The following is a 19,644-nucleotide window of genomic DNA, read 5'->3' on the forward strand; positions in this document are numbered from 1 at the left end:
TGCTTCAGGAACTGAGGAAATGTGTAGGACAATGGTTCTTAAAGTGGGATCTGGGACCAGCAGTGTGGGCATCACCTGGGAGCTTGTTAGAAATGCCGATAATTCTTGAGCCCCATCCCAGACTTATGTACCAGATTCTTGGGGGCACAGAAGTCTGTATTGGGACAAGCCCACAGGAGGATTCTGATGCACTATAATGTTTGAGAACCACTCATACAGGACAGGCTGCTCTAAAAGAACATAGAGTTTATTGTCCCCTGACATCCTTCCACTAAATCTTTCCTGCTTAAGTTGACCAGAGTGGTAGGAAAGAACACGTCACGTAGTGAGAACATTGTGGGTTCAAAGTCTGGGTCTGTCAATCAAAGCTCAGTGACCCTGGGCAACCATCTGACTTCTCCAGGCTTCTGTTGCCTTATCAATGAGTCTCTTAAAGGTCCCTCTGCTCCCATCTCTAGCATTTCTGCAAGTCTACAGGCTTCTCTCATTTCACTCATTTCCCTTACTTCTCCCAGCCCTTGGCTGTGCCTCTACTGCTGGGGCAGCCTTAGTATCTCCAGGACGACAGAGAGGGACTCTGTTTAAGTAACTCTGGGTTTTCAGGTAGATGTACAGCTCACACAGGCTCGGCGGCACTGGGCAGCTTCCACCCCCCACCATCTTCATGTGTCCATTTCACCCTGAAACTCTCACTGTCTCCACCACTGCCTTTCTGGGACAGATGTAACTCTGCAGTGTTCTTGCCTTGGAAGCCTCTGACTGAGTCCAACATTATAGGGGGCCCAGCCCCGTTCCCCTGTGCCTTTGAAAAGAGGAAAAATTTGGGAAGTAACACCCTTTCCCCCACCCTGCTCAGACACTGACTTTTCAAGCCTTCTGTCGCCTATAGGATAAAATCCAAGTTCCTGGCACTTCTCGAGCACTTACTATAGACCAAGTACTTCCTCAGCAACTTAAAAGCATTTTATTTGACTCTAAAATGATCCCTCAGGATAAATATTCTATCCCCATAGTATGGATAAGGAAATGTGCTCAAGGAGGTTAAGTAAACTGTTTAATATTACAACACTGTAGTGTTGCCTTATGGTCCCCAAAAGATATGTCCACCCAGAACCTCAGAATGTGACCTTATTTGGAATAGAGTCTTTGCAGATATAATTAGGGTAAGGATCTTGGGATGAGCTCATCCTAGGTGAGGATGGACCCTAAACCCAATGACAAGCCCTTAGAAAAGAAGGGGGAAAAAAATGAGACACCAGAGAAAAGGAGGCTATGTGAAGACAGAGGCAGAGATTGGAGCTATAAAGACCCAAGCCAAGGAATGCCAATAGTTGCTGGCAGCTACCAGAAGCTAGGAGAGGGGCAGAGAATGGATTCTCCCTCAGAGCCTCCAGCCTTGACAACACCTTCATTTGGACTTGTGGCCTTCAGAACTGTGAAAACATGTATTTCTGCTGTTTTAAACCACCCAGTTTATAGAAATGAGTTGCGGCAGCCCCAGGAAACCAGAACAAACATTGATCTATTATAAGAGTGGAACCTGGGTTCAGACTGGGGCCTGACTTCAGCACCTCCACTCTTTGCTGTAGCACCACACTGCCTTGGCCTGGCATAACCCAGCCTCCTCCCGTCCTCTGTCTCGACGCTTCCATCTCCTTGCCGCCCCTGCCCTCCCTGCTCTAGGCTCAGTGAACTTCTTGGTGTTCTGTGAACACAGTCTGCTGTTCATAGCCTTGTGCTTATGTACTTGCTGCCCTCCTCGACCAGACACGCTGTTATAGACTGAATGTTTGTGTCCCCTCCAAATGCATTAAAGCCTTAACCCCCAGTGTGATAGTATTTGGATTTGGGGGTATTTGGAGGTAATTAGGTTTACATGAAGTCATGAGGGTGGAGGCCCCATGATGGGATTAGTGTCCTTATAAGGAGAGGAAGAGACACCAGAGCTTCTTCTCCACCATGTGAAGTCACAGCAAGAAGGTGGCTGTCTGCAAGCCAGGAAGAGAGCCCTCACCAAGAAATGGATCTGCCAGTACCTTGATCTTGGACGTCTAGCCTCCAGAACTGTGAGAAATAAATGTCTGTTGTTTAAGCCCCCCAGGCTGTGGTATTTTGTCATAGCAGTCTGACTAAGGCACATGCCCTCGCTCCTCTCTCCTCTTTGCCTGGCAAACTCTTACTGAACTTTTATATCCAACTCAAATGCCTCTTCCTCTGAAATTTCTCTAGACTCACCTCTGCTGCCCAGGCACATTTCATAGATTTTCTCCTCAGCAGGACAGGGGGCTCTCCAATGTGTTACTTCTTGGCGGACAAAGACCTTATCTTTTCTACCTTTGTGTCCTTGGTGCCTAATAAAAGCATAGTAAATGTTTGATAAATTAATGAATTGCTAAACTGAAACCACATGTTTCCCAACTGATTATGAAAAAAGTCACAGAACACAACTGAATGTTGATTAAAAGGGGTCTAGTGGAGAGTAAGAAAATAGGAAAAGCGTGGATGCCCTTCGCGCCCAAATATGTTGCTCATTAACCAATCAAAGCTTGGCATAATTTCTTCGGTGAAATTTAAGTATTTCCCAGGTTTATAGAAGTTCCTTGGAAAAATGATAAGAGAGTTGGCTTTGCCGGGAATCAGGTCTGGCCCTTGAGGCCCACCAGAGTCAGTACTGGCCATTCCCCCCTTCTTCCATGTTGGCAGAGTCCTAATGTTGTCCAGGTGTCTATCCCTCCACTGTGTGGCTCAGGGTAAATAATGAGTGATTGAAGCCGTTTATGGTGGTACCAGTTCTACTGCTAGTGACTGGTTTGGCAGTGGGCACGTGATCCTGCTCTAGCCAAAAAGACATCATGGACATTCTTCTAGGGAGCTTCCAGGAAACACTTTCATACTCCCAAAAAGAGAAGCGTGGGAGGAAACTGTTTCTCTTCTTCTGTGGATTAATGTATCTGCATATGATGCTAGATTGTGGTGCCATCTTGCAAACATGGGAAGAGTTAGGCTGTGATGGCAAAACTGATACCCTAAGGATGGCAGGGCAGAAGACGGGAAGCGACATGCACCTTAAAGATGGTTTTGAGCCACCGAATAACTAACCTTAGACCTCTTCTATCCAAAGACTTGTTATAGAAGTGATACATTTTCTCTACTGTTAAGCCATTGTGAGTTAAGTTTGAGGTTACTTAGGACAGAAATCATCCCAACAATTATAATACAACCCAACTGCCCAAAAACATCTCTGACCACACCCCAGGAGAGATACCTGAGAACTCCACCATTTGCAATTTATTAAAAGTTCTGTGTGTTAAATTATAAGTTTTACCCTTGAGAGGGATTAAGTACTGAGCTTGTAACACCTTAGAATTTATCCATTTATTCCTAAGCATTCCTTCCTCCATCAAGCGCTTATTAAGTGCCTTTTCAACGCCAGGCACTCTGCTAGACTCTGGGATTAAAAACAACAACAACAATGAACAATGAGTATCAATTTATAGCTAACAGTTAAATCCTCCTTTATATTATTCTCTCTAAAGCTATTTAAATGTAATTTTTGTTTGTTTAAAGGCATATTTGAACTTAGACTTGACTTAAAAAGAATTCCCACTTAGCTACATTAATGCAAAATTGTGAACAAGATGGAAAGTCTCCAGCTCCATCCAGATTAATGTAAATGACTTGTGGGGTGGCTTTTATTAAGAGAAGCACAGAAATACAGACCCCTAAAAATCTGCCCTGCCCTAAGCAAGTGATAAAGAGAGGGGTGCGGGCAAGGGACATGGGAGCTCACTGCCCGGAGATGTGAGCAAGTGTCTGACAGCACGAGAAAGAGCAGAGGGCTGCAAGCCAGCAGAAGGACTGACTCAACGCTAGCAGCTGCTAAAAATAGCAGAGCACAGTTATACGTTTTCCTGTCCAAACAGATCGCAAAGCTGGCAGCTAGTGCGGGGCTATTCATGAATGGAAGGGTTAGAGCCGTCTCGACCAGAGAGCCTTACACGGGGGGTTCTGGGTCCTCGCTCAGCTCTGACCAGAGCCATCACTTGCTTCCCACTTGGCAGGCCAGAGGCATCAAGGAGGGGAGGAAGGGTGAGAGAATTGCTTAAACCCACCCTGAATTCATTTCACTGAAATGAGTTTTAATAGAGTGAAAAAAGAAAATTTTAAAATAAAAGCTATAATTTTTTTTTTAAAAAAAGGACCAAGTTCTTGTCTGGTTTTGAAAAAGCTTAGCACCTATCCCACTGAATATAACACTTTCAGAAAGGTGCCTGACATCCCCCATGTGGCACAGCAAAATTGGAAGAGGGATGGCAAAGCGAGTAGCTGGTTTATTTCCGTCACCCCTTGAGCAGTAAACAGCATCTTTTTAAAGAATGCAAGAGGGAAAACAATGCCAGCATGAGTTATTTAATAGTTATAAAAATCACTATCTGCAGAAACACATGGATATGCTTAACCACAAACCTGCGCGTGTCTAATTTGAGTGTAAGTCAGCCCGACATCTTTTGCGTGGGGCCTGAGAACTTTGTGGAATGAATCCTAGAGAGTGTTACTTAAATCTGGACCACTGTCTTCTGGTAGTTATTATTTCGTGCCTTCTTGTCAGTTTTCCCTTGATGATCTCATCCTTTTCTGAATCACCTTTTATCCCAAATCAGCCCTCTGAAAGAACATAGCTGGTTAGGACATGTCATTTGTTCCAATGAAATGCCACTTCCTGGCCTGTCTCGGAGTATCAGGGGGGCATGTGTCCCCTACTTGGAGAAGAGGGTCCGACTGATTTTTTTTTTTATTATTTTTTATTTTTTTCCGACTGACTTTTTAAAATTCAACAAGGTTTATTGGGAGGCTGGCATTCCTGGTACGAAGGTGAATAAAGGCTTTGACCCTGGGTTCAAAGTCTAGTGATTGGGGTGACAGTCATGTAAAATTACAATAAATCGTAGCAAGTGTTAAGTACAGGTATGGAAATGTGGATCCTGTCTTAGTTTCCTGTGGCTGTCAAAACAAATTACCACAGCCTGGATGGCATAAAACAACAGAAATTTATTCTCTCCCAGTTCTGGGGGCCGGAAGTCCAAAATCAAGGTGGTCGGTCGGCAGGGCCGCACTCCTGGAGGCCGTAGGGGAGAATCCCTCCTCACCTCTTCCAGCCTCTGGAGGCTCCAGGTGTTCCTGGGCTTGTGGCCACATCCCTCCAACCTCTGCCTGCATCTTCACAGCACCTCCTCCTCTGTGCCTGTCTTCTCCTCTGTGTGTCTCTCCTAAGGGTGCTTGTCATTAGATTTAGGGCCGCCTGGGTAATCCAGGGTGGTCTCATCTCTTGATTACATTTGCAAAGACACTTTTTGCAAATAAGGTCACATTCATAGGTTCCAGGGAATTGGAGGTGTACATATCTTCTGGGGAGGGGGGAAGGTGGGGGGAACCATCCAACCCACTACAGATCTCCAGGCCCAAATGACCAATGTTCCTTGAGGACAACTTCAAAGGAAAGCGCCCTCTGAGCACCTTCCAAGTAGTATCATATTTGATCCCCTGGCACGTGCAGAGGTGGGCAGTCTTCTTATCCTTGGCAGGGACAGCCGGTGACAAGATTTTTAAAGAAGATGGGGACAAGATCAGATTTGGATTTGGACCAATCGATTGCCCTGGTTGGGGTGTAGAGAATGGGTGGGGGGAGGGGAGAGGAAGAGCAGGGTCAAGGATGCTTACCAAGTCCTGAGATGGGGTGCTGGGCAGGGAAACAGCTGCTGGGATGGTTTAGGTTTTAACATCTGCAAACAGGGCATTGAGCCAGCCCTTCTCTAAGCCCCCAGCCTGCTGACCACCCTCCCCCCCACCCCAGGACTCAGCTTTTCTGGGTATTGGGACCAGAGGGAGGGAGAGGCACCCTGGAGATGGAGGCCTCCATCTCCTGCCGGCTTGGGCCTTGTCTAGCCACCTCTTGTTCAAAATCTTTTTCTGCTCCATCTAATCCCCAGATGCTGGGAGAGGTTGTTAGCACATATTTCTATGGTGCCTCTTCTCGGAGGAGCCCGGGCGCAAGTGCTTTTGGAAACGTGACATTTCCGTAGAGGCCTCGGGATTACTCAGCATTCGCACGTTGCTTCACACTCCATGGGCATGTGTCTTACTCCCATTTTAACCTGTCTGGGCCTCAACTTCCCCATCCAGGCTGGAGCAGAATGCTGTTTCGAGTCTCTTTCAGCTCTGACATCCAGGGAGCCACGATTCTGCAGGCTGCCCCTGGCCATATATTAGGCACCGAGTCTGAGATCAGTGTCCTGCCTGGTGCAAGCTTCCTGAGGATTCCTGCTGGAGCCGCACTCGTGCGCCGTCTGGAGCACCTGGATTGCAGCCCTCACTTGCCCCTTCCTAGATGTGGGCTCAGGAGCAAGTCAACTCTTGTTCCTCACCTGTAAAATGGGAACGTTAGTAGTACCTCTGTCATAGAGCTAAAGGAGAGCACACAGCCCCCACGCCTGAAGGCAGGATCCCACAGGAGGCAAGATCACCGCCCTTTGGGAAGCACGGATCAGTGAGTGAAGGGGGATGAATGGTTAGTGTTAAATTGAAGTTATTTCAACCGCAGGTTACGTAGTAGCTACTCTGTTTCAAATGCTGGGCTGGAGGGACCAGGAGAGCTGGTCTGGCTCCTGAGGAGATGCTCACACCCAGGATGGGACAGACCCAGAAACACCCCAGCCCAGGAAAGTGGATGTGGTCTTCACTGTTTGGGCTCCACTTCCCCCTGCCCGCCCACAGGCCAGAGGACAGGCCCGAGGAAGGGAGCAGGGCACCGGGGCTGTCAGATGGGGGAGGAGGGGGTGAGGCCAGAGCCCACCTGCTAGGGTGGGGCAGTGCAGCTCTGCCAGGAGCGTGCACACGTGCTCACGCTCACCCATCACACTCATCACACATGCTCGCTCACATGTAACTCTCACGGTCACACACTAACACAAAACACGTATGCATACACTCACAAATACACACTTGTACACATCCACAGTGGTCCAAGGAGTGACCCAGAGGCAGGGGCAGAGCCAGGGGCAGAGCCAGGGAGACTGACGTGGAGGCAGAAGCACCAAGAGACACAGAGAAGGAAAGAGACAAAGAAGTGGCACTCGGGCCGATGCTGTCAGAGAGGAAAACTGCAGTGGAGTCAAGAGAGGGACCCAGGTGTAACCACAGGGACAGCCCAAGGGCGAGGGCAGCCCAGCCATGCCTTGAGCAGGTCCCGCTGGAGCAGCAGTGCCAGAGCAGCCGGGCCGTCTGGCCAGGAGCTGGACGGTAACACCCAGTTGACTTGTTCTGTGGAGACTTGCCAACCATTCTGATGCCCATTAGCCCCTGTTCCTAGGGTCAGTCTGTGTCACCCCACCACAAGGACGCTGAGAATTGGGGAGGTGGAATCGTTTGTCTGAGGTCCCCCTCAGCATCAAGGCCAGGGTCCGAGGCTGTGCTTGCTGATGACTGAGGGCTCCTGTCTCCCGGGTGAAGGCTGCAAACCTCTGAGCTGGCAAAAGTTGATGAAGGTCTGGACGCTGTACGGGTCATCCTTGTGGCCCCTCCATCTACTCCTCAACTGCTGCGGGTATACCCTGCAGGCACCTTGCCTCACTGCACGAGTGTCCTGTTTCCTGCCCAGGTGCCCACCGCTCAGCCTCCCTGAGGCTTGTAGGCACCTGGAAGTGCTCAAGAGGAAACCCACCAACCCGTGACCCTTAACCAACGTGGGAGGGAAGCAGCTGGATAAATACTCCCCACTTCCAGCCACCCAGCCAAACAGGCTGAGGTGCCTTCTGCGAGGCCCCTCAGAGGGTCCCAGAGGGATCAAGCCCCACTGCCCACGGCAGTGACCGCACCGGCACAGCCCCCTGTATTTACCGGCTTTCCTGACTTCTTTCCCCAGGAATCACTCTCGCAATTAAACCACCTGCATGCAGGCTTTGCTTTCCGGGAAGGCCCCAGTCAGGGCTCTCCCAGGGCCCAGCACCAGGGGAGCTGGTAACTGTCTCTCCTCCCGCCTCTTCTTCCCCAGGACACCAGGGTCCTGCTCTGATCTCGTTTGCTGAATTCAGGAGCCACCACATTTCCCCAGGGGGCCAAACCACTCTTGTTTATCCAATAATAATTAATTCTCAGCAATCTATCTCTAATCTCAAACCATACGAACAAAAGGTGCCTTCTGCAAAGAGGTATCCTGTCCGAGGGGATCCTGGGCTAGGGTTGGGGTGCCCTCCAAGCTTCTCCCCAAGCCCGTGATTCTGTCTTCACTTTAGGACACGTGCCACAGGCAAGTCACTCACAGAGCCATTCATGGCCTTCAGTTGTGTGGTTGTGTGCATGTGTGTGTTGGTATGTGTTTTAAAGATAGATTTACTGTACCTTTTGATTGCAAAAGCAATGCATGACAGCTTTCCAGGTGACAGTGCAAAATATATAGCTTAGAAACTGAAGGCACCTCCCTCCATTTTCACTTGAGTGTGGTTATTTTTAATTTCTCCTGGACCAGGACATGTTCAGCATCAATGAATAAGTCCTGTTGGTGCTCAGGGACACTTATAAAGTGCCACTTCTTCCTAAGGAAACCATCCATTCATTCAACGGCTGCTTTGAGTATCTAGGTGCCATGTCCTGGAGAAACAGCTGTGAGGGAGACGGATGAGACTTGTGGCCTCACTGCCTGTCTCTGACTAGTTGCTTTTTCCCCAATCACCTCTCTTGCTCTGGAATATCCACTCAGTTGCCCCTGGCTTCCAGGGAGGCCCAGAGAGGGGCTGCAGCTGCCCTGCTGGGCTTCCCACATCCATAGGGAAGCGCTGTGCGCATAACCCAGAATGCAGAGCAGGGACGGGAGTGTGCTGTGGGTACTGTCCTGCTGCTGAGCCTTTGCAGAGGCTCCAGCCAACCAGATGCTCCCCTGTGGTCCTGAAAGGCCCTGCTTCAGGTCACCTGTGCTCAACTGAGGGTCTGTCTTTGTGGACGTGGTGCCCCGGCAGAGCTGGCAAGCATCCTGAGGGCAGGGGTGGGGTGTTTTCTCTGGTCTTTCCTGATGCCTGGCCCGGCTGGGCATCCTGTGTGCTCCCAGCACAGGTCTGCTGAACAGGTGCCCATGGCCAAGAGAGGAGGACTGTGGAAGGGCAGGGAGTGGAGCAGTGAGTTCAGCAGTCAGGGCAGGAGGGGCAGGAGATCGGGGTTTTTACCAGGGGTATCTGTGTGGAACGCTCTTCCTTCACGGGATGTGTGGGGGGGAGAGGCTGGGGCATAGGTGGTGGCAGAAGGCCCAGCAGAAAACCCACAGGGCCCAGGAGCTGGGCGTGGCCTTGCCGAGTGGGGAGCCCCCCAGAACCCCAAGGGTTGGCATGTGTGCCAGGAAAAGGGGAGGGACTCACAGAAAACACAATGTGGGTGTCGCTTGTGCCCAAGCAGGCCCAAACAGTATTTATCAGCTTTTTTTCCCCTTTATTAACACATGTCCCTTTGTTAAACATAAAAATCATGCCTCCTTTAACACTGTAGAACAATTCAAAATAAATGTTTGGATTCCAAACAAACCGAAACAATGGGGAGAAATGCTGCTTTACTGAAATTACCGTCCTCCTAAATTTGATGTTGTATTCCTCACGTTTGGAAGCAAAGCCCCGACAAGTTTGGGCTGAGGCTGGCAGCTTTTCTGAATTAGTATGAGGGTTGGACAGAAACAGCTGTGATAGGATCAATTCACTGATGAATCTATTCCCTGAGGTTTGTGAGTTGACACCTGAGGTTCTGGAAGGGGCCCTCAAGGATGATCTCAAGAGGTCCAGGAGTCATCTTCATCCAGGGCCTGGATGGCTGAGTTTCTCCCTTCTCTTACCTACATCTCCTCTCCCCAGGGAGCCCATCCTCTCATGCTGCTGGCTGTCCTCAGCAACTCTTTCCCCCACATTGTTACTTTTGCTCCAAAACAACCTATCTCCCTCCTCTCCCTTTATCTAAATTCCTAAAGCCCGTGGTTGAGCTTGGCAAGATATTCTGTCAAATCCAAGGAAAGTAATTTATACTAATGTGTAAGAGACTGAACGACTTAACCATTCAAAGGAGCATTTGAGTTTTTAACAGAGTTTGTAAATTCAAAAACGCCTCAAACAGGTGGAATGTGCACAAGAGATCTTTTTGAAGCAGGTTCTCTCCCAATTCCACGTGCCTCCTGGGCCACTCCTACCCCCTTCCTTCAAGAACCAGTCTCAGCTGCGGGCCCTTCTGCGGAAAGCTGCCAGGGTGGGCGGGGACACAGGCCAGGCGCACCGGCGGGGGGAGCCGTCCGCAAACCTCAGCCCCCGCCTCTCCGAGCCCGGAAGGAAGCTGCGGCAGAGGAGGGGGCGCCCGGGATGCCCCTAGCGCGCCTCACCTGCGGGAGGGCACGTCCCGGGCTTTTATCTTCTGAGACGGGCCTGCGGGGGGAAAGGCGCTGATTAACCCATCCTTCCTGCCACCGCCCACTCCGAGCTTCCACGCAGTCGTCGCCGCCAGCTCGCCGCCCGGTGTCGGAGCTTGGGGCCGCTAGGGGCCCTGCAACTCGCCCCCGCGCTCCTCCTCACGCTTCTCCTCCTTCCCCCCGCCGGGCCAGGTCTGGAGCCGGGCGCCTCACCCCCGCCCCCCCCACCCCCACTACGGACGCGCTCGCCGAGAGGGCGGCGACTGCGGGGAGAGAGGGGCGCCGCCCGCCTCCCGGGGCCTGGAGCGCGCGTGGCCCCGGAGACGCCAGCGCCGCGCGGGGACTCACTGTGCAGCGCGCAGCGCCCCGACTCGGCTAGCTCCGCTCGGCGCGCGGGCGGGCCAGAGGATGCTGGCGGGCTTCCCCGGCTTCGGCCCTCGCTCCCGCCGCGGAGGGCCCCGGGTGCGCCCCTAGCCGCGCCGTCGCGACCACTGAGGGGCCAGAGGGAGGGGGCCGGCCGCGCATGCCGGCCCCGCGAGCCCAGCCCTAGGGGCGGGCGCCCCCGAATTTTCCAGCCTCTGTCGCCGCCGCCTCCTCCTCCTTTCTCCTGCGGCCGGGCGCCTGTGGATGCTGAGGGGCAGTCCTGCGCCTCTCCCGGCCGGATTCCCGGCCTGACGGCGGGAGAGTCGCGCCCCGGCTGGGGACCGTGGCTCTGGCGGGGCAGCGCGGCTCCGTGGGAAGCAGCCCCCGGGCGCGCTGAGCCTTCCTGTCCCCTCCCGCTGCACGCGTGACTCGGCCTCGCAGCCCGCGAGGGGACCAGCCCGGACCACGCGGCTCCCGAGTTTCTGCACAGGTAAACGGAGGGGCAGGGCCAGCCTTCCGGAGGGCAAACAGTGCCCCGAGGTGGGGAGCCCGAGTGGCCGAGGAGCTGGGTGGGAAAGGAAGTAAACAGAGGAAGATTCGGGAACCCCCAGTTTTTTTTTCTAGCTTGTTTTATCTAGACCTTCTAAGGCTTGGGCCTGGAGGAGATTTACGTGAGGAAGTCAGGGACTGAGAGAGACGAGATGACCAAGGGTGCGACGGATGGAGAGGTGGCCAGGCCCGTCCATAGGCAGAGACAGGAGACGGAGTGTTTGGGCGGACAGGACTAAGTGTGTGTGGTCGGGTGGTGGAGTGAGTATGGGGGAGGCGGGAGAACGGCCCTGGTTCTGGAGCCCCTTGGAGCAAGGATTCTTTGAGGACAGCTGGAGTGGGTTGTGGAGAAAGCACAGGTAGGAAGGAAGAGGGGCTTCTACTCAGTGATGTCCTTTTAAGTTCCAGATGGTCAGTGCTGCCTGTGCCGGGGAAGCCAGCTCTGTGTTCCTGCCCGAGGGGGCCGGCCGTCAGCCTGCCCCAGGTCCCCAAGAGCCCTGGTAGGTGGCCCATTCCAGAGTCCCTCCTCTGTTCACCGTCCGCTTCTCCAGAGCCAGTAGAAGCAGACACCAGCCAGGATGCCGAGGACCCAGGGCTTCTCCGATCCTGAGTACTCGGCCGAGTACTCAGCCGAGTACTCCGTCAGCCTGCCCTCTGACCCTGACCGCAGGGTGGGCCGGACCCATGAGATCTCTGTCCGGAACTCGGGATCCTGCCTGTGCCTGCCTCGCTTCATGCGGCTGACCTTCGTGCCGGAGTCCTTGGAGAACCTGTACCAGACCTACTTCAAAAGGCAGCGCCACGAGACGCTGCTGGTGCTGGTGGTGTTCGCGGCCCTCTTCGACTGCTACGTGGTGGTCATGTGCGCGGTGGTCTTCTCCAGTGACAAGCTGGCTCCCCTGGCTGTGGCCGGGGTGGGGCTGGTGTTGGACATCATCCTGTTTGTGCTCTGCAAAAAGGGGCTGCTGCCCAACCGGGTCACCCGGAAAGTGGTGCCCTACCTGCTGTGGCTGCTGATAACAGCCCAGGTCTTCTCGTACCTGGGCCTGAACTTCTCCCGCGCCCATGCAGCCAGCGACACGGTGGGCTGGCAGGCCTTCTTCGTCTTCTCCTTCTTTATCACGCTGCCCCTCAGCCTCAGCCCCATCGTCATCATCTCTGTGGTCTCCTGCGTCGTGCACACGCTCGTCTTGGGGGTCACCGTGGCCCAGCAGCAGCGGGACGGGCTGAAGGGGATGCAGTTGCTGAGGGAGGTGAGTCCCACCTTTTGTCCCACCCAGCGGCTTCTCTTCCCAGCAGCTCTCAGCTGAGGTGGTACCCGTTTTGGAGATGGGGGTGGCATTGTTTTCTTTGCCCTTGAGTCAGAATGTCGGGGGGCAGGGGTCGTGGTCTGGGGTTCTCATCTGCCTGTGCAGGAAGGACCAGCTCTCCCTCAACCCCTGGCTTTGCAACAGAGCTTGTCTGTGGTTGGCCTTAGGGGTTGGAGGATTTCCGAACATTGGCCACTCTGTCACCTGTGCCCAGCCCGCGTGGGTGGCAGGAAGGCCCGCCTGGGCCTGGTCTTGAGCGAGGCAGCCTTGTGTTTGTCGTTGAGTTCTGCTAGGAAGACCTCTTGTGGGGAAAGAGGGCACCCTTGGCTTCTGGTCTCTAGCTTGTCATCGACTGGTTTCGGCGAGAGACTGAGTGTGTGGACTCAGTGCCCCTCTGTCAAATGGGGACAGAGTTGGCCTGCCTAAAGTGGTTGTTATTAAGATCAAAGGTTGTGGGTAACCTCAGATAAGGAGACGTGAAGGACTGTGTGTTTGTCGTAAATCCCACTTCTGCTGGGAGCTCAGGGTGCCCGAGCAGTCAGATGATGTAGGGAGTGGTGGTCTCCCCACAGAAGGCATGTCATGGGGATGCAAACGGGGCCAGGGTCGCCGGCCACAGCGAGGGGGTGTCTGCTGGTTCCAGAGGATGCCTTCCTGTGGAAGGGGTGAAATTTTGGCCTCAGCTTAACTAATAGGTAGTCTTGTGGTCCCACTGGGTGCCAAGACCCTGAGTAGGTTCTGAGGGGCTACAGAGATCGGGAGGTGTGATTCCTGGCCTTCTGCACTTATTATCTGGTAACCTATCTGGGGGCGGGGGCTCCACAGGGCTTAGAGTCAATGAATTCCACAGCTGTGCGTCCTACCCACTACCTGCTTATTTTATATATGAGCCCAGAGATGGAGAGTGACCTCTCTAAGGCCACGCAGCTAGTTGTGGCAGTCAGCGGCTGGAATGTCCATTTCTAGATTCCCATTTCAGTGCTCTTGCTACTACGTCACACTGCTACCGCCATCTTGGCCAAAGCCATTAGTCTCCTGTGATTGGGGGCTGAGTGTCCAGGGGCGCAGCAGTGCCATTGGTGGTTGATGCAAGAAACCTGTGGGGCTGTCCCATTGCCTCCCGCTTAGTTAGATTGAAACACAGGTTTTTCTTCTGTTTTAAATTTTTCCTAGTTCTTGGACCAATATTCTTCCTGTTTTCCCATTCTGGCTCACACAGTGTCCTCTCTCACAGAAGCTTTGTGTGTTGATGCTGCAGGGGCCCAGCCCTGGGCTGGTGCACACGGATTGGTGCAGGCACACAGAAAGGTCCCTTTTTCTCCCAATGCCCTGTGCGTAAAGGGTGACAGCCTGCCATTCCCCTCATGACTTCCGGGTTGTTGAACCTAAGGTTGTGCTGCTGCCAGCTGAGGGCCCTGCTGGAAGCTTTCTGGGCAAGAATGGCGAGAGAGGCATTCCTATCAGGAATCGGTGACAAGCACAGCTTGGGGGCAGATAGGTGGGCATGGCAGCCTCTGGGGCCTGGGATCAAACTCTGAACCCTTTCCTTTTACTGAACAGTCACTTCTAGCCCTTTCCTCTCTGCCAGGGCCCCTGGACCACATGAGTTTCCCATGTGCTTCGCTGCCCATGAAGGGAGCACATCAGAAATTCTCCCCACTGGAGCCCAAGAGGCTGAACCCTTGATTGCTGGTGTCCTTTGGGCGCTGCTAAGAAAAACTCCAAAAGATTAGGAAACAGAAAAAAAAGATAGAAAAATAAGTAAATCAAGAATAGCAATATTAGTATCCCAGGAGAGCATGACCTTGACATGGAGGCAGCTTTGGGACTAGATGGGGAGGGAGAGGTGACTCCCAAGGTCCATTTGGGAGCCCGAGATAGAATGCAGGAGGCCCCAGCTTTCAGTGGGCTGTGTTCCAGAAGTTTCTGAGTCACTTGTTTGGGACTAATGTGACTTTATATATATATTTTTTTATTTTTAACAATTTAAAAAAATATTTATTTAGGCTGCACCAGGTCTTAGTTGCAGCATGCAGGATCTTTAGTTGCGGCATGCATGTGGGATCTAGTTCCCCCACCAGGGAGCAAACTTAGGCCCCCTGCATTGGGAGCGTGGAGTCTTACCCACTGGACCATCAGGGAAGTCCCATCATGTGACTTTTTAAAAGGTGCCTGGGTTCCCAGGCCCACTCACCAAAGTCTTAAGTCACAGTGTCCCTGCATTTGGTCTCTCAGAATACGGTGGAACCCTGAGCCCCCTGTGGCCCCGTGTTGTCATGGAGAGAGCACCTAGACACAGACCCCCCGGCCATGGAATGAAGCTCGCTCACCTGCCTGCAGCTCCCTGGTCCCCTGTTACCTCCCGGCATGGGGCACCATCAGGGATAGGAGTGGGCAGGGGCTGGAGGACAGGGGTATGAGAACCGGCAACCAGACCCCCCCTCCCCCCACAATCAGAGTAGCCCCAGCCCCCGGCACCTCCTTGCTTTGCTGTCTTCTGCCCATAGACTCCCTTTTTCTTTCTCTTCTCCCGTCACCTGTTGGCTCCAGCCAGGGACCCCCTTCTGGGCTGGTGGGGGGATGAACCCAGTTTCCCAGTTAGAAGCAGACACTGGATTTCTGGGGGTTTGTGAGTGCTGCTGTCACCGGCAGCACCGAAGGAACCTTTCCAGTGCCCAAGTCTTCCTCTGCACCCTTCATCCCCTCAAACCCATATTTGGCTCTGTGGGAGAAAGACAGAAGGACACAGGGGCCTCAGGGTAGCCTGAAGTGTCAGGGACAAGCCACACAGCCTGCGCTGCCTGGGTTCTTCTCTTGGGAGGTAGGCAGGTCAGGGTTCCCACTGAACAGCAGGTGGAGTCCGGGGCTGTGGGATGGGGCGATGCTGGGGCTTCGTTTATCAGTGAATGGGTGGCTCTAACTGAGCAACAGGTATGGCCTCGCAGCCTTTGGGGTCTGGGACTGAAGGGTGTCAGATCATGTCGTCGGAGGCTGTGGTGGAGGAGAGCGCGGCGTGGGGTTGGAGGGAGGGAGGAGCAAGCTGCGGCCGGCAGGCCTTTCCCACATCCCTCCCCCTGCCTGGCTCCTGGCCCAGCTTGCCTTTTACTCACCCCGAGCCGCCCAAGGGGTGAGCTGATGAAGCAGGAGGGGGTGGAGGGCAGGACCAGGCAGCTGCTGATGGGGGAGGATGAAGGGGGAGATGGGAGTGGGGAGAAAATGCAGCCGAGGTAGGGAACATTCCTGCGGCCCGTGGCTGCTCCCAGGACCCTCACATGTGCCCACAGACACCTGTTAGCTTCTGACAGGGTCCTGAAAGGAATGAGACTGTGGCAAGCTAGGAGCGAGGAACCCCTGAAACATATTTTATAGCTTTATTTCACGGCAGAAAGGCTATTTAGGGGCAAAACTCTCTCTTGGAGTTACTAGCCTGTTAAGACCTTTATTCACAAATGAGAACATGATAGAGCAGTGGATGTGGGATTCCTTTCACACCTACAAATCACAGAGCAAATCATTCGCCCAGTGAATGAATATTCGGCTCCGGGGGGCTTCAGTGGGGAGGGTGTGAGGAAGCTGATGCTTCAGATGCCCTGTCTGTAGGCTGGAGCTAAAGTTCATACACATCGTCTCAATCACTCCTGGGTGTTACTGGCTCCATTTTACAGATGAGGAAACTGAGGCTCAGGAGGACAAGAGAAGACAGAGGGGCTGGGTAACTGGGGAGGGATCACTGGTGAGTGAGATGGTGGGTGTGAGGGCAGGGGGCTTCCCTGAAAGCCTCTTTTTCTCTGGAAGCTGGCATCTGGGCCTCCTTCCTGCATCTGTGGCTGCCCCCAGATGCCTTTGCTATAAGCAGTGTTGAAGAACAGTGCCAAGAGGTGGGAGGACCTAAAATATCATAGGAAGCGCCCCTCTGTTTCACCCTGGGAATTGGTTGCAAGGGCAGGGAGAAGCCTGTGACAGAATGTTCCTGTTGGGAACGTGGCCAGGAGTGTATGAGAAGTGAGTGGGGGAAGCCGGAACGGGAGCTAGGCGGGGAGGCAGCAGCCTGGGGCTCTGAGCAGCTGAGGCGTGTGTGCAGGACACAGGCTGGGAGGGGGCAAAGCCAACCCGGTTCTTGGTCCTTTGGCCCTGGGCTCTGCCCCTGTCCCACAGATGGCTCATCCTCTACAAAAAGCGTGCAGATGGGTATCATGTAGGAACCGGGATAATAAGGAAATGCACAGAAGGGGACCAGGAGGCCATCGAATCCAGCTGCACGTGGGGGAAGAATAGTCAATTATTGAACATGTGAACAACTTTGCAGAAAGTTCCCCCCTCAGTGCTTCCCCTGGTCACATTTCTCTGGGGCCTTTTCTGATCCTTTTCTGTGTGTAAACAGGGTGTTTCCAGTCTGGCATCATCGTGCAAATGCATTTTAGGTCCCACCTTTCACCCATGTGATTTCACTGACATTTTGCCATGCACATGGGAGTCCTCGTGTTTATTATTTTAAATCAACACTTTGTCATCAGCCGGGTTTTTCTGGAGAGGGCCGCGTCAGTGGGGCCAGGTCCAGGCACCAGTCTCCATGCCAAGGTCTGGTGAAATCTCCAAGAGGCAGAATTGCTAGGACTCCAGGTTATTCTGCAATTTCTTCATCAATGTGCAGTGAATCCCAGTAGGGTGCTTCAACCCTGAATAAACCTTCAGCCAACCCCCAGCTGTCCCCTCATGAACATATGTACTCGTGATGATCTGCTTTACCGCGGGTACAGTCCTGACCGACGCTCAGACATGTGAGCTCAGAGGTAACCCCTAGGTGGAAACCAGCGAACATGGGGATGGACAAGGTACTCAGTGTGCTGAACTCTTGCTGTATGTCAGTCAAGTATTTTCCAGCAAGAGGTAGAAAGTATTTCCTTTTTACAGATGGGGAAACTGAAATGTGTGATGAGTGAAATGGCTTGTCCGGAGCCACATAGCTAGAAGGTAGAGGAGCAGGGTTCGAATCTAGGTCAGTGGGATTCCAGAGTTCCTTCTCTTCTGCAGTCATAAAAGATCTTCCCTAAGAGTCTGTTGAGATACAGTTCCAACAGGATTGGGTCTTTAGTTTCTCCACCCACAACCATGAGAAGGAACAACATGGGGGTTGAGGAGGTGTTTCTAGGGGCAGAAGTATTGCCACTGATCAAGGAGCAGAGCTGTCTGGGGGTTCCGTGTTGCAGCCGACATTCCTTATGCCCCTTTAGGAGGCATTGTTACATTACAGGACATTGTAGTCACCAATATCTGTAATCATGACGCCCACTTCAAGAGAATATTAAATTACAGTCAGTATAAAGTGAGGTCTAATACTGCATTCTAAAAACGTTTTTGTCAGAAATGGATAAGAACACATTTGGACAAATAAGGATTACATTTGGGCTCTCTAGGAAGTTCACTAATGTGGGTTGGCCCATTTCTCAGTGGCGTTACTGCACATGTATTCCTTCATTTACCCTGTTTCAGTTATCCGTGGTTATATAACATATAACCTCAAAATTTAAAGCAATAACAACTGTTCTTGGCTTAAAACAATAACAGTTTATCTCATGATTCTCTGGGTTGACTGTGCTCTCAGCTGGATGCTTCTCTGCCTCACGTGGCACTGGCCGAGGTCACTCACTTGGCTGCCTGGACTGTTTCATTCATTGCCGGCATTCAGCTGAAAGCTTTGTTGGCAAGCTCTAAGAAGGCCTTACTCACATGTCTAAAGCCGTCGAGCTTCTCCAGTGACCCCTCCAAGTGGTTAGCTTGGGCTTCCTCACAGCATGGTGGAGCATGGTGGTGTCTGGGAGACAGTGGTAGCTATCAGAGGTTTTAAAGGCGAGACCCATCACTATTGGTCAAAGCACATCACAGGGGTAACCCAGGTGCAAGATAAGGGGAAATTGATTCTACACCTTGACATGAGGGTGATATGTACATACAGGGAAGGAAGGAATGGAGGGCAGCCGTCTTCTGAGGCTGTTTACTAAACCAGGTGGCACGTGGTGGATGTTGGGGAGAAGAGATGAAGAGAGCCATGAGTCTGGGTGGGGTACCACAGGATGCCTCAGAAGTGAGAAATGTGGTCCACTGTATAGTTGGCTGTATATAGTCAGCCCTCTGTATCTGTGAATGTGAAACCTGCAGATATGGAGGGCCGACTGTCTTCATTGTACTATGCCATTTTATATATGCCATTGTTATCCACGGAGGCCTCTAGAACCAGTCTTCTCCAGATACTGAGAGATGACTGTATATAACTTTTTGAAGGTATTGGTTCTCAACGAGAGCCAATACATCATTTCTAAGATTTTTCAGAAAGTTAGAAACTGCATTGCACGTGAAAAGATGATGGCTCGTGGTTCACCTGCATGGGCTTTGCCTTACCTTACCTTCAGAAGAAGAATTTTTTTCTTAACTTTTCCAACACGCATACCCTGTCTGTCCAGGGTACTGCACTAGGTTACGGGGAGGCACACCTGCCTCTAGTCACGACCCCAGCACCAGTGCCGGCCCTTTCTGTCCACATGTCAGCTAGGTGGGCAGCCTGGCTCTGGCATTTGTATTCCTTTCCCAGGAGGTGGGAATTTGCCAGTGTGCATCCTTCAGAAACATGTCGAATTTGTCTTCCTAGCAGGTTGTTGTTTGCCTCAAGGAGGGTAAGAGCAATAGTACAGGCCCTCTGCAGCCCCTTGCAGTGCCTTGTTCCTGGCTGTCACTCTATAAATGTTTGTTGAATAAATACCTTCCTGCTTTGCTTTTATCTTTACTTCCTTCCTCATCAACTCTGGTTGACAGTTTGACAAATTTTTGGTTAGGTCCAGGCTAGGGAAATGTTCTGGTACTAACCTAAGTGATTAGAGAATGATGTTTTTAAAGCAAGACTTATATAACTCTTCAAGAGTGCTAATCAGTACTCCTTTGCCACTTGTTTTTTTTTTTTTTTTGCGGTACGCGGGCCTCTCACTGCTGTGGCCTCTCCTGTTG

The 19,644-nt window shown here is 52.3% G+C and overlaps 1 protein-coding gene across 3 annotated transcripts in view; it reads left to right on the forward strand.

Moving 5' to 3' along the window:
* Positions 1-10,308: 10,308 nt before the first annotated feature.
* ADCY3 (adenylate cyclase 3) overlaps positions 10,309-19,644 on the forward strand; it is an 82,465-nt gene continuing 73,129 nt past the window's right edge. Inside the window, exons 1-2 of one of the 3 annotated variants that reach the window (XM_033425048.2) lie at positions 10,309-11,279; positions 11,741-12,591. In XM_033425048.2, the coding sequence (XP_033280939.1) occupies positions 11,917-12,591 (675 nt within the window). In that variant the 5' untranslated portion in view covers positions 10,309-11,279; positions 11,741-11,916. The remainder of the gene's footprint in view (positions 11,280-11,740; positions 12,592-19,644) is intronic. The other 2 variants (XM_049695690.1, XM_033425050.2) reach the window with 2 other exon arrangements.

Source organism: Orcinus orca, chromosome 13 (genome assembly GCF_937001465.1).
Source record: "Orcinus orca chromosome 13, mOrcOrc1.1, whole genome shotgun sequence".
NCBI lineage: Eukaryota > Metazoa > Chordata > Mammalia > Artiodactyla > Delphinidae > Orcinus > Orcinus orca.